The sequence below is a fragment of the Girardinichthys multiradiatus genome, chromosome 18 (assembly GCF_021462225.1).
Source record: "Girardinichthys multiradiatus isolate DD_20200921_A chromosome 18, DD_fGirMul_XY1, whole genome shotgun sequence".
NCBI classification, from domain to species: Eukaryota; Metazoa; Chordata; class Actinopteri; order Cyprinodontiformes; family Goodeidae; genus Girardinichthys; species Girardinichthys multiradiatus.
Genome location: NC_061810.1, coordinates 29,006,004 through 29,018,914, shown reverse-complemented (window position 1 = coordinate 29,018,914; position 12,911 = coordinate 29,006,004). Strand labels below are relative to the sequence as shown.

At 37.1% G+C, this 12,911-nt stretch overlaps 1 protein-coding gene across 10 annotated transcripts in view; it reads right to left on the bottom strand.

Moving 5' to 3' along the window:
* Positions 1-12,911, bottom strand: part of dock10 (dedicator of cytokinesis 10) — a 90,654-nt gene that overhangs the window by 1,284 nt on the left and 76,459 nt on the right. For 5 of the 10 annotated variants that reach the window (XM_047391811.1, XM_047391807.1, XM_047391808.1 and 2 more), the window contains 18 exons: positions 11,322-11,432; positions 10,789-10,898; positions 10,601-10,716; positions 9,033-9,170; positions 8,759-8,941; positions 8,569-8,679; positions 8,259-8,474; positions 6,681-6,738; positions 5,951-6,052; positions 4,953-5,059; positions 4,713-4,835; positions 4,362-4,475; positions 3,974-3,979; positions 3,343-3,489; positions 2,031-2,241; positions 1,159-1,349; positions 983-1,083; positions 2-140 (listed from right to left, as the gene is read on the bottom strand). In XM_047391811.1, the coding sequence (XP_047247767.1) occupies positions 2-140; positions 983-1,083; positions 1,159-1,349; positions 2,031-2,241; positions 3,343-3,489; positions 3,974-3,979; positions 4,362-4,475; positions 4,713-4,835; positions 4,953-5,059; positions 5,951-6,052; positions 6,681-6,738; positions 8,259-8,474; positions 8,569-8,679; positions 8,759-8,941; positions 9,033-9,170; positions 10,601-10,716; positions 10,789-10,898; positions 11,322-11,432 (2,284 nt within the window). The remainder of the gene's footprint in view (position 1; positions 141-982; positions 1,084-1,158; positions 1,350-2,030; positions 2,242-3,342; positions 3,490-3,973; positions 3,980-4,361; positions 4,476-4,712; positions 4,836-4,952; positions 5,060-5,950; positions 6,053-6,680; positions 6,739-8,258; positions 8,475-8,568; positions 8,680-8,758; positions 8,942-9,032; positions 9,171-10,600; positions 10,717-10,788; positions 10,899-11,321; positions 11,433-12,911) is intronic. The other 5 variants (XM_047391809.1, XM_047391817.1, XM_047391814.1 and 2 more) reach the window with 4 other exon arrangements.

Genomic DNA, 12,911 nt, shown 5'->3' with positions numbered 1-12,911 from the left:
CCTGTTCATTCATGATGCCGGACAGCTCAGTGAGCATGTCCCGGTAGTGAGCCCTCATCTCCTCCTGGTACTCCAGCTGGTCCTCCTTGATGAGCCGCTCATTCACATTCAAAGCCTGACCGCAGGCTTCTGCAAACCGCCTACAGAGCACAATTCAAGAAGGAGACAATTTGTTATTTCTTAACATATTAGCTAATGATGACATAAATTTGTATAGTTGATAGTTTAACTACAGGCTAACATGCTAGCTAATTTTAGCACATTACCTATTTTGAGTTTTATTCCTAATTTTAGGTCATAGAAAATAGCCAAGCTAATACTAGCACACATGCTAAGATTAGCATTTTTTAAATAGGTGGTGTTTTTCCATGATGTGGTTGTTACAATCACTGGTTCCAGATCCCCAATAGTCTTTTAAGACCAAACTTTAGATTTAGAAATTCCTTACTTTTCCAGACTCGGGTCCTGTCTACACCAGCACAGATTTTTTTCCAAATACCTTACTTCAGTGTAATTAAAATGTTTTGCTATTGATAGCAACATGTTAATGTTAGCATTTTCCAAATAAATCATGCTCTTCAATGGTTTAATCGTTACATATTTTTACATTCAAAGACCATTTTTTTCAGTTAGAAATTTCATACTTTTACAAACTCAGGTCCTGTCTACACCAACATGAATATTTTGCAATGGATCAAAATGTCCTGATGTCACACCCTCTTAGTGGATACTGCATCTGTATGAAAAAGGCTGTACAAAATATTGCTGAGTAGGATGATTTTTTTTTTAATTTTGTTAAACTTAAACAAAGAAAATGACTAATCAACCACTGTGCTGATTTCACTGCTGAAAATACTGTTCCAAAGCGTCTGGATAAGTATTTTGATCCACACATAGACAGTTTCATTGTTACAAACATAAGTTCTAGAGTCCTATTTTCACAATGATATTTCTAATATTAACAGAGAGAGCAAAATCCTACCTGAAGATCTCCTTTAGGAGTTTGACCTGGTTGTCAGGATATTTCTTTGCATTCTTCTCTTCAAAAAATGCTCTGGCATAAGCCATAGGACCTGCATTCACCTGGAAAAGGACAATCAGCAGCTATAAAACCAAATACTTAATTTTGTCTATTTGTATTTTTGGAGAAGTACTCACTTTGACACTAACGCTGCCCTGAAGTTTTAGCTGCAGCCGGATCATGTCCACCTCTTCCATGTTGCAGAGCTGGTTGAGCTCAGAGACTTTACGCGACATCTCATCGATTGCAACTTCAATTGGATTCATCTCTGTGCTTTGCTGCTCCACCACCTGAATGCGCTTCTTTAGGTAGGGAAAGCTGGAACTTGCTACAGAAATGCAAAAGGGCCACATCAACCTTAGCCAAATTTGCCAAAAATAGACAGTTAATAAAGGCTTGTAAGCATTTTCCAAATGTGACACTACTTTTGTGTAGTTTCTTCTTTGTGCACCAACAAAAGATGTTATGGGGGCAAAAAAATTAAACAAGATGTAACAGAAGTTAAAACGTTAATTTGAGGTTTCACAAAATATGATCTTTCATATTTACATTAGACATTAGGCATAAAAGCGTTTCATTCAATGTATAGGCCTAATGTTGGGATTGAATATTGATGAGCATAAAAGAAGGCATAATATCCAGCACAGAATGATTGGGGTTTGCGATGGGATAGTAGGGGCTGATGGTAGCCTTTTGTATCATGAGTTTTTCCATCAGCAAGGAACAATACGTCAACCATGCACATGTAGGCTGTAAACCTTTTAACAGGCATTTGTCCTGCCCTTTAAAAGGCCGTATTCTTTACCAAAGGCTTTCTGCATCATATATTAGAGGCACCTGTACTCTGATTTCTAATCTAAAATTTTGAAAAAACACACAAAACTATGTGAAGGCAAAAAAAGGTAAAACAAAATGTGCAAGACCTGTGAATCATAGGTTCTGATCACACTTGTTTAAAAACTATGTGATCAAAATAAGAAAATAGGCAAAGGAATAAACAAATACTAACTGGTCAGTATGGTGCGTCTTTTGCATTGCTCTTCCACATCGCCATGTTTCTTTCCTGAGAGAGTGAAGGGCGTCTCAAACACAAAGCGGTTGATGTTGTGATGTCTCTCAAAATCCGTTCTTTTGTCTTGCTGCTCTTTCTCATCAAAGTAGGGCACTACGTATGTCACTTGAATGTAGGCGTACTTGGGGTCCAGTTCTTTAGGATTTACCTGCATTAAATGAAAGTTAGGCACAAAGATTTGGACAATTGTAAATATACATATACCTTCCCACCTGTTGGCAAAAGTGGTACAGAAGGGTACAAATATCAAAATGTTTACATTTTTTATTGCAGTTATATAATTTCACAGTCAAGATTTTAGAAAATACAAGACTATTTTGATCCTATTTGTTAGGTGGGGAAAATTATCAGTGCCACTTTTAAGGACCGTACTGCCATTACTTTGTACAACTCTCTTTGGTAACAGAACAGCACTTAATCTTCTCCTATGACATTTCACAATGTTCACCCATTCCACTTTGCACAATAGATCATCCAGAGTCCTGGGTCCTTAGCATCGCAGATCCTCTAAGATACTTAACATTAGACATTTATCATTTCTTTCATGCCAAATCCAGAGTGTTTGTTGCCAGGCAGGCCAATCTTAGTCTCATTTGACCACAGCACAAAGTTCCAGTAGTGTTCAGGAAGGTCCAAGATATAAATCTTTTCTGCCATTCTCACACATTGATCTTTGAACATTGTTTTTCATTCTCTTTTATCATCCTGCTCACTGGGATAAACTGGGACCTTATTGAACCCATTTTTTCTTGCTATGACTATAAATATAGGCATGTTTGAGCAAGGTGCTATTTTCTGCTAGCGGGTGCTTGAATTATGAAGATCAACACATATCTGTCTTAAACAGTCGCAGGTTCTCTCATCTGTTCCATTTTGAAGGGTTGCTAATGGGTCTCTGTGTTACTGAGGCAAATCATGGAAGTCATGGATTATAGTACAAGTTAGTTTCGATTTTAACTACTACTGACCTAAAAAGTAGAGGATAGAACAAAATGATTGTTATATTTATTTACTAATAATTGTTTAAAAATGTTTTTTTCCCCCCATTAATTACAAATGATGAAGTTAATGACTATTCTTAAAAAGTAGTGGAAGCAATGTGGTAGTGCAAAAAAAGATTTATCTGAAGACATTTTAAAAATCTTTACCAGGGCTGCAAATACTTGCTGAGGGCACCCCATGTTTTAAATCGCATCCACATGTAATAATACCAAGCAGACAACTTTAAATGGTTAAAATTTGTCCTTACCTTATTGGAATCCTGAATCATCTTGACATTATCAGCTCCAAACTTGTCAGAGTACAGTTTGAGTAATCTCTGGGAGATTTCTGACAATCCCGTCAGCTTCGGCTCTTTATAGATAAACTCCTTGCTCTCCTCCTCCTCAAAGAAGCCCTAAAATCACATGTATAAATTAATAAATAATTAACCAAATATAACTAAATCTTGTTGCTGTCTTTATTCTGACTTTAAGCTTCAAGCAACAGATTTCCTGAGTCTGTGGTGCCACAAATAAGCACATGATAACACACATTGTGATCGTTTTAAAGCACTTCACTCTGTGTTAAGTTTCGGATGGAAGTGTGAATATATTTTTTAAAGCAACACTGGGTTTAAATGTCCAAGGTAAGTAAGGTTTATCAAATTGTATCTTCCTGTCGAAAGTAGGGGCCTGACATCAACCTGTCTTAATTTTTAGGGAAAAAATAACTTCTTTATCAGGAAGTTATCTATATATGGGGAGTAATGTGGACCACAACAAGCATCACACAACCTTTCAAAGGGTAAAAGCAGCAGATGTTATTATTGGTAAAAGGACAAGAGAGGTAAGACTGGTTAGCACAGAGGAAAATAAAATTAAAGGGTATCCAAAACTTACCGCAATCTTGATTAAAAATATGATAAACAGGAAAGAAAAGAGCAAACAGAGAAATTAAGGATACTGACTGTAAAGATATTTTTTACTTCCTTTTGTCTAAACAGACAGTGTCTGGAGCCCAGAATTTAAAATCCCATTGATTCTAAGTCAATGGAAATTTTAACACATGTGTGTTATTTTTATCATTCCTTAAATAATTTCTTACCAACATCACAATACTGTAATTATAGCTATGCAGTCAAAATTGCTGCTTCAGAAGTTGGGTTCCTATTGGTATCTTGTGAAATCATAACCATACCTTGCGAGCACCGAGTATTTAATGTTGATTCTGTGTATATTAGAATGGTATGAAGGTGTGTGCCTTTATTTTACATTAATTACCGCTCACCTGTCCATAAAAAGCCACACGGTAATAGCGACCGAAGAGCCGTTTTTCTGAGTTCACTACCTCTGTCACTTTGAGGTAGGAGCGATGGATGTCATAGTATAACTCTGACAGCCTCTGTAGACATACAGAATGACACATAAACTTAGATAGAAACAGCTCAATTCAATTCAGTTCAGTTTATTTATATGGCACCAACTCACAACAAATAAATTTCAAGGAACTTTAAAATTATAACATTTTTCAAATTCATATTCAAAGTGATATATAATCCAATTCATTCCAGTGCAGTCATGCAGTCCAAATCAGTCCAATACAATACAGTCAGACTCCCAAAACAAGTGCAAAAATTACCTTAAAGTCTCTTCTCTTCTCAAAGACGGCAATCACAGGTTTGTTTATGTCTGCAATAAGCTCATATCGCTCAGATTTCCACAGATAGTCTACACACAGCTCCAGCTGCTCCACCAAAGTGTCCTAAAAAGTGCAAAGAAAATCAGAGGAAAATCCAATTATTTTCAATAACTGAATTACTATTATCCATAAAGGACAATCTTGCTAAGTGTATGGATTTAAAAGAAATAAAACACTGACCTCAGTGTATGGTGTATCTTGTGTACCAGTGTCTTCCTTCATGGCACCTTCCTCCTTTACATTGGGGGTTATGCACATAAATGCTGCCCAGCCCATGGAGAATGATGCTAGAGTATCAAACAGGTGAAACTGACATTAGGACACGCAATTTAAAACATATACAGACCTGAAGATTTTCCACAAAGGTCCTGCAGTATTGCTGGTGGTGTTGCAGGCAATTTAACATACAATTCTTTGCAAAGGTATTCAGTCTTGTTAAAAACCACAATCCTTTATGTATTTTATCTTATGTGACAGACCAGCACAAAGTATAGCTTGACTGTGAAGTGGAAGCAAAATGATACATTGTTTCTCTATACCTAATCAGACTGTGGTTAAAAAAATGGGCAGGAATGTCCATCGTCAGATGTGCAAGCTGGTAGGGACAGACTAGACCAGAAAGACTGTCAGCTACAAATGCATGCTACAAATGCATGCCACACTTTTCAGATATTTGTTTGTACAAAATCGAAAACCATGTATCATTTTCCTTCCACTTTACAATTATGCTCTGCTGTCTGTTGCTTTACCACTCAATAAAATAAGTTGAAGTTTATGGTTGTAAAGGGACAAAATGTTAAACACATGCAAAATCGTGTATGAAAATACAAGAACATTTTATAATCAGGCATCATTTTTGCTACCTTGGACAAAATTAAAATCATTCATTGTGATTTTGATTAATACAGTAATAGATTTTTCTTATCAAGCAAAACTGGTGTAAGCAATACTAGTCAGGCAGTGAACGTATTTTTTGTCTCAAACCAGCCACCTGCAATCAAAACTAAAATGTTGATCCCTAATCTGGGCAGAATGACACAATCTACAGCAGAGAGGGTGTTAAAAACCCCTGACAGTATAGTTTAAGCCTTGCTCTTCTTTTGATTTAAACATTTTAGAATGAAATGTGAGAACTCCCAGCCCCTGCACCCAGCAGGCCCCAAGGCGCACAAACTCACTGTCTTGATCTCGAGAGGAAGTTAGTAAGGAGCTACAGTTAAAGACAGGGCTTTCTTCAGGGGACACACTGGACATCCCGGGTTTGTCGGCTCTCCAGTAGCCTGTTTGGTAGGAGGGGAGGAGGAGCAGCAGGTTTACAAAAACGGGCATCCACTTGCTTTCATCTTTTATGCTCAAGGACGAGGCTCACAAAACAGCTAAGCAATTGTAGCTACAGGCTCAGTTAGTGAAGAGCATGCAAATGGATGGCAGACACATTCATCAAAAGATAAGATGCGTGCTTTGTATGTGGATGCCAGGATAAAAGGAGCAAACAGAGACAAAGAAGTACATGCAAACATGCAGAGATCAGCCTCTTTTTCTACAAGAAACCAGGAAAGGCTGTTATCAAGAACTAAGCATCTTCACAACAATTTGGCAGTAGAGCCTCACTCTTCATTAGCCATTGCCCAACACATCTGCACTTTGCAAATGCACACATATTCCACTATTTTCAACCATTTTAGGAAGAAACGATGCCTGAAAGTTTCAATGATTGCGTTAGATGTGAACGTTGATTCTCAGTTCAAAGAATACAAAGCTGTGATTACACTGGCAGAACTTATGTAAGCAGAAATGCACAGAAATGTATGTTCAATATGCAAAGATTTTTGTGCAGACAATTACGCAGACAAACCATGTTGCAAAAGAAAGCTTTTTTAGTTTAAGAAGCAACGGGAGTGGACTAACCTCTCCTCTTCAGCGATTCAGCAATCAGGGCTGAGATATGAATGTAGCACATAGCAGCCTACGAAAAAAAAACACACGCAACACTGTTAAGAGCAGTTTTCAAGGAAAAATCTGTTTTTATTTATATGGCTCTTTTCAAGATCAAAGCAGCCCAAGGTAAGACATAGAGTTAAACATTCTAAAGAATAATAAAAATAGATAAAATAATAATATAACAAAGAAATGAACTAGATAAGTCAAAAATATAATTAGTTTGCTTGTTAGTTAACTACACTGCACAAAATCATTGAAAGAAGGAGCAAGTCTCAGTTTACTGGAGACTACAACTGTATGTGTCGAGCCAGTTTTAACTTCAGAAACAAAAGATTTCTGATTTGAACTGATCCAGTATTGGATTCTCATGGTATGATAACTACAGATAACAATAGAAATGTCATGACCAAGCGTTTTATTGGTGTCAAACAGTAACTTTAAAAGACCAAGACTTTGAAAATGTGGTCTCAAGAATAGTCTGGAGTACCAAAACTCAACAAAATATATTATTATAGAATATTTCAAAAAAGAAAAACAGCAATCTAGAACACCATTGGTTAGTAAGTTATGTGGGACACAATCATAATACTAATGTAGACCTGTCACAATTCTGAGGTGTTTGAATTTTGTTGTGTTTTGACTATATTTCCATGCTGTTTATTATATTATTCTGTCTTTCTTCAGTTTATTTTCTGTATGTTTTTTATTAATATGTTCTGCTAAGCTCATCTGTGTTTATTAGCCTCCCTCCTCTAGCTACTCTGCATTGCTTCAGTCACAGCTGCTCCAAATCTCCTCTGATTGCTCTTATGGTTTACTTGACCTTTCTCTATCCCTGCCTCAGTATTTAAGCTCACCTGTTTCCTTTGTTCCCCACTGGAACCTGCCATCATCATGCCTGTATTTCCTGTTACTCTTCCCTGTAGTTGTGCTTGTGTCTCTGCCCAAGTTCCTTGTCCTGTTTTCCTTGTGCTTCCTTCTCAATTTGTATTCACTAAACGTTGTTGTTCTTCCAACGCTCCTGTCTGGATCTCGGTCCTCCTCCAAATCCACAAATCATGACAAGACCATGTAATATTGATGAAATTTAGGTTGGTATGTTGCTGCACTTCAAAGCTACTGAGGTTTCAAGTACATACATGGCATTGATATATATGTATATATATATATATATATATATATATATATATATATATTTTTTTTTAAAGATTTGTTTTGCAGCAGTAGTGGCCTTTATTTTCTCATCTTTCTTTAAAGTAGGCATACAGGAAACGGGGTGAAGAGTGGGGAAGACAAGCAGCACAGGTCACATTGGCCAGAACTTGAACCAGGGGACAACCGTGTCAAGGGCCGAAGCCTCTCTATACATGGGCTGCGCACGGCATTAATTTTATTAAAGTATTGAATTGAACCTCAGTATTGACAAATTCCCAAATGACTTGATCCGTATTGGAAAAAAAAAAATCCTGATTAGGACACCTACGTAAAAGTGTTCTTGATAAGTTACTGAGGTGAGACCAGCCAATGAAATAAAAGATGTCTGACCTCAGACAAATCGCCATTGCGTACGTGAACCTTGGCCATGCTCTCTAGCCAGGTGCGTCGGAGCTCAGGTGTGCTGGCGTAGGAGTTAGCCAGACTGTACTGCAGGTCCACCAACATTTCTGGATCTTTCTCGTGCTCCTTCATCTGGGCCGTGGCCATCAGGACTGTCCTGATCCGTTTAGTCAAGTCCTTTACCTCAGCAGGGAATGACGTGTTCTGAAGGAATGGTAAGAATATTTCTTATTTAAGAAATTTTAAGGATCATTCTCAAAATCATATGAGCATAATGTAACTCCTTAACTTATGCTACCTTGAGAGGCACATCTCCATTGGCAAAGTTGTTAATAATGGCCAAGGACTGTTGAAACCGTGAGCCTCCAATTCCAGCATCTGCAATTAACTGGCTCACTGCTTTGATAACCTGCAGTCGTGACAAAGGCTTAGTGTGGATATAAAATAACCCTTTTACCTTCATTACTGTTAATTAAAGTGTCACTGACCTGCAGATGTGAGCGGACGATTGATTTGCCTTTTGTAAACTCAAAGTTTTGCCTCATAAAGAAATAGAGCAAGGCAGCTGCCTCCGTTTGGGTGGAGCTGGATCGATGGTTACAGCATTTGAGGATCTCATAGCACAAACAGCCACATAGGTCTGCCTTACCCTGGAAGAATGCACTGGGAAACTGCAGAAGGAAAGTAGGATTGGAAAGAACATCACATGAGGAAAACAATCCTTCAAATAAATGTTGTCTGTTTAAATGTGGTTTCCTGGACCTTTTGCACAAAGAGCCTGAGTGCAGCAGAGACATGCCGCAGGGTCGCAGTTGACTGGTTGATCTGGAAGAAGAGCAAGAAGGTGTCCAGCACCTTCTTCATCAATGTGTTCTGCCCTTCATCCTGCAGTAACTGCTTCTATAGAATTAGAATAAGAGGAATAACAGAGAAATGCATGTTAATGTGGCAATTATAACTGAAAGCATAAAAAAAGAGTATCACCATAGCTTAAGGATGTTTTTTCAGCTATTTTACTTTGTAAAGAATGCATTCACATATGACACGAAGTGCTTGATTTAACAGCTTGGAACTAAGGATTTGTTGGAAAAAAATGTAATGCAATTTTTCATATCAATATTAGAACAAAAATCTAATTAATCATAAGAAAAATGAAATCTTAAACATTAAATATACATAATTAGCAATGTGGCTGAATAAAACAATTCTGCAAAGAAATGTGGGCCAAAATTTCTCAACTAGTTTATCAGAGATTTAGTGCCAGTTATCGCTTGAGGGTGACACAACCAGTTATTAGTTTTAGATGGCAAATTATTATTATATGAGATCATCCTTTGAACGCTGCATTGTATATTTACTCTGGTTAACTTTGTATGACATTAAGATTTGTTCAGTGATCTGAAGCATTTAAATGAGAGAAAAACATTTAAATTATATTTGGTCAAATACTTTTTTGCAACACTTTACTTTCCGTTGATGATTTCAATCTGTAATGGTGCATTTACTGTTGAGATTAATGGAACTGACCCTGGTAATAGTTTCTGCATCAACTTCGCCCCAAATGCTGATTCTTCGTTGAATATTTCTGCCATGAGTAATCCACATGATTGCTTTTGATTAGCCCACCCTTTTAGCTGTGAATTTGGCTTCAGTCTTTTCTCACAGTATTTACAGTATGTACATTTTTATCTAATTTTGCAAAGTTTGAACACCAAACATGCGGCACAGTCCTTGTATTCCTTTCTCTTTCAGTCCTCTTCTTCATGGTCTACTTGTACGTTTGGTCCTTTATATCCTTTCCATTCTGTATGTGCTTAATCTAACCTTGCAACAACAGCTAATGGAGTATGTGAAAACAAAAAAAGCACAAGACGGGGCTGAACTATTTCAGCACAAATGAACACTGTTGAGACACTTTTTCTTGCCACCAGGTGGCAGTATAATATTAGCTAATATACTGTTGAATGGACGAGCCCATAATTTACAACACAATTCTTCCTGCATTCAACACATAAATTCTCCTGCACAAAATAGTTGGAGGATTGGTTAAAAACAATTCATACTTTTTCTGTTTTATGAAAGCAGAAATGTATTTTACATAATAAAAAAAAAAAAAACAAATACATACATAAGATATAAAAAAATTATATATAATATACAAAATCATTTTCCTTAACAAAGGATATATAAGAACATATTGGAACATTCAAAGATTTCCCTTCACCTGCCAACAAAATCCACAGAGTAAATTAAAATGGCTACCTCCAAACAGAAGACTAATATATGTTAAATTGTGTTTTGCAGTTTTGGTTATACAGCATGAAACAGACCTTATGATGGTGAACAAAGAGCTCTAGTACATCCAGCACGGTGAGAGCCACCTCTGTAGACAAGTTGGCCTCAATGTCTGTAGGACTCAGCGTGTCACCATCCTGAATGCTCCCATCTAGAAACAGAATCAAATATAATTTTGATCCACCAAAAGCAGCATCATAAGTCATCTCAGTCCATGTTTTACCTGGTTCCATCATTTGCAGCAGCTTTGGGTTCATGAGGGCATTCTTGCCCCTTATGATGGGCATGGTTTGGGAGCGAGCATGTCGGTGGCCTTCCCCTCCAGAGGCCATCCTGGGGACAACAACAGCAAACATGTGCATTCTTTAGAAATTATACCAATGAAGTTAGATTTAACCTACACAGAATAAGAAACCTTTACATAAACATAATAAATACTATCAACACATGACAGTCCAGATAGACACAAAACACAGGGCGGTATGAGAAGGGGCATGCTTATAACACAGTTACAATCTGTGGCATGGAAACACAGTGATACAGGAACAATGAATACAATTTTAACAAAAATGTATTTTTCTGATTTTATTTCTGATTTTCTGTAGGTTTGGTTTATGGTCACATAGTCTACAGTTTCTTGTTATTAAAGCCAACCAGACATCATTATGATCAAGAGCACTTTGAGTAACCAAAGACTCAGCATCTTTGCTTTAACTCATCATCATCATCATCATGGCTGATGTGGAGGGTGATTACCATTGTGGGAAGAGGCTTGAGGGTTGAGAGGACTGGGATGGGTTGTTAGAGCCCTTCAGGGTGCCATTGGCCTGGGTTGCCTGGGCCAGCTTTACTGCTGCTGCTAGTTTCCTGTTCACAAGCCAACCACATCACAGCTAACATTAGTTACCTTAGTTTAAGCAATTAATGTCTTTATTTCCATTATTTATCAGTCAGTGTCCCTAACTGTGTCATGCTAATAGCTGTCGCTTAATGCCTATAATCTATTAAAGCACTTGATGTAAATGTTTTGCATATCAGAAATGTTTTAGCTCTTTAGTGGCCTTACATAGGCATAGCAGCTGGCTCACAATGTTTTTTTTTTCCAGCAAAGCAAAAAGAAATGCAAAAAGCATTCAAAATCTGAAAACTTGACCTTGGCAGAATGAGAGCAGCTAGAGTCAAAAAAACTAATAATTCAGCTCATACAGAGTGGAAGGTCAACCAGATGGAAAATCAAATGTTTCAGTATAATACTACAGAAATTTAGTGGTGAGCTAAAGGTCAGAGATAGCATTAATGTAATACAAATTTCAGCATGGGAATTAAAATATATGGATTTGATCATGCTGAATTGCTCAGCAATCAGATGCCTGCCCTGAGTATAGGTTTGTCTAGATAAACACTTGTTGCCTTTGTAAGACAAAAAGGGATATGGAAATGATGCAGATGGAGTGCAATCGATCACAAAGCTGAGTGAGGGCTACATGCAGCATCAGTGAGAAGAAAACATATAAATGTACAATCTAAATGGGGGGAGTGCCTGACTGATACAATACATCAATACATGTGCAGAAACAGTGATGATCCATTAACAACATCAGCATGCACAAAGGTGGGGGGAAAAGACATGCAATGTGATGACAATTACAATACATTATTGGACAGTGTGAGCAAATACTGTGTATAGTGAAGGTGCACAGTAAAATATTGTTAGTGGTGATGCAGCTTGAGATTGAACTAATCTGTTTATGAACACGTAACTCTTCTTTTCTCATTGCTTCAGTTAACAAATATTCATTTTACAAAATATAAACATTATTGGCGAGGAAGTTAGGTGCCGCTCAGGCTGAAACTCTCCTTTGTCAACAAAGATGCTAACAAAAAACGTTTTAGTTATAGCACTGTTATAGTAATGACAGTGCATTCAATTTGTATGATGTAGTTGGATTTTCAGAGTCCTAAGTTGGAAATGGTTTCATTTCCAACTTAGGACTCCAAGTTTATAAGAACACCGCTTGAAGTCAAGATTCTGATTAGAAAAGTCAAAATTCTCTGAGCTTCTCTGAGTTCATTTTCCATTATGGCCTAGACACAGAAAACATGGTGAAAGTTGAAGGAATAAAATGTTTGCACTAGTGTGCAAACATTTTATTTATTCAACATGGTGAAAGTTGAAGGAATAAAATGTTTGCACTAGTGTGCAAACATTTTATTTATTTATTTATAGTGTGCAAACATTTTATTTATTTTATATAGTGTGCCACTGGTACACTATATGTACCAGTGGCACATATAGTGTGGTAATATGTTGGTTTAGCAGTTGACTGCATAACATGCTGAGAAATA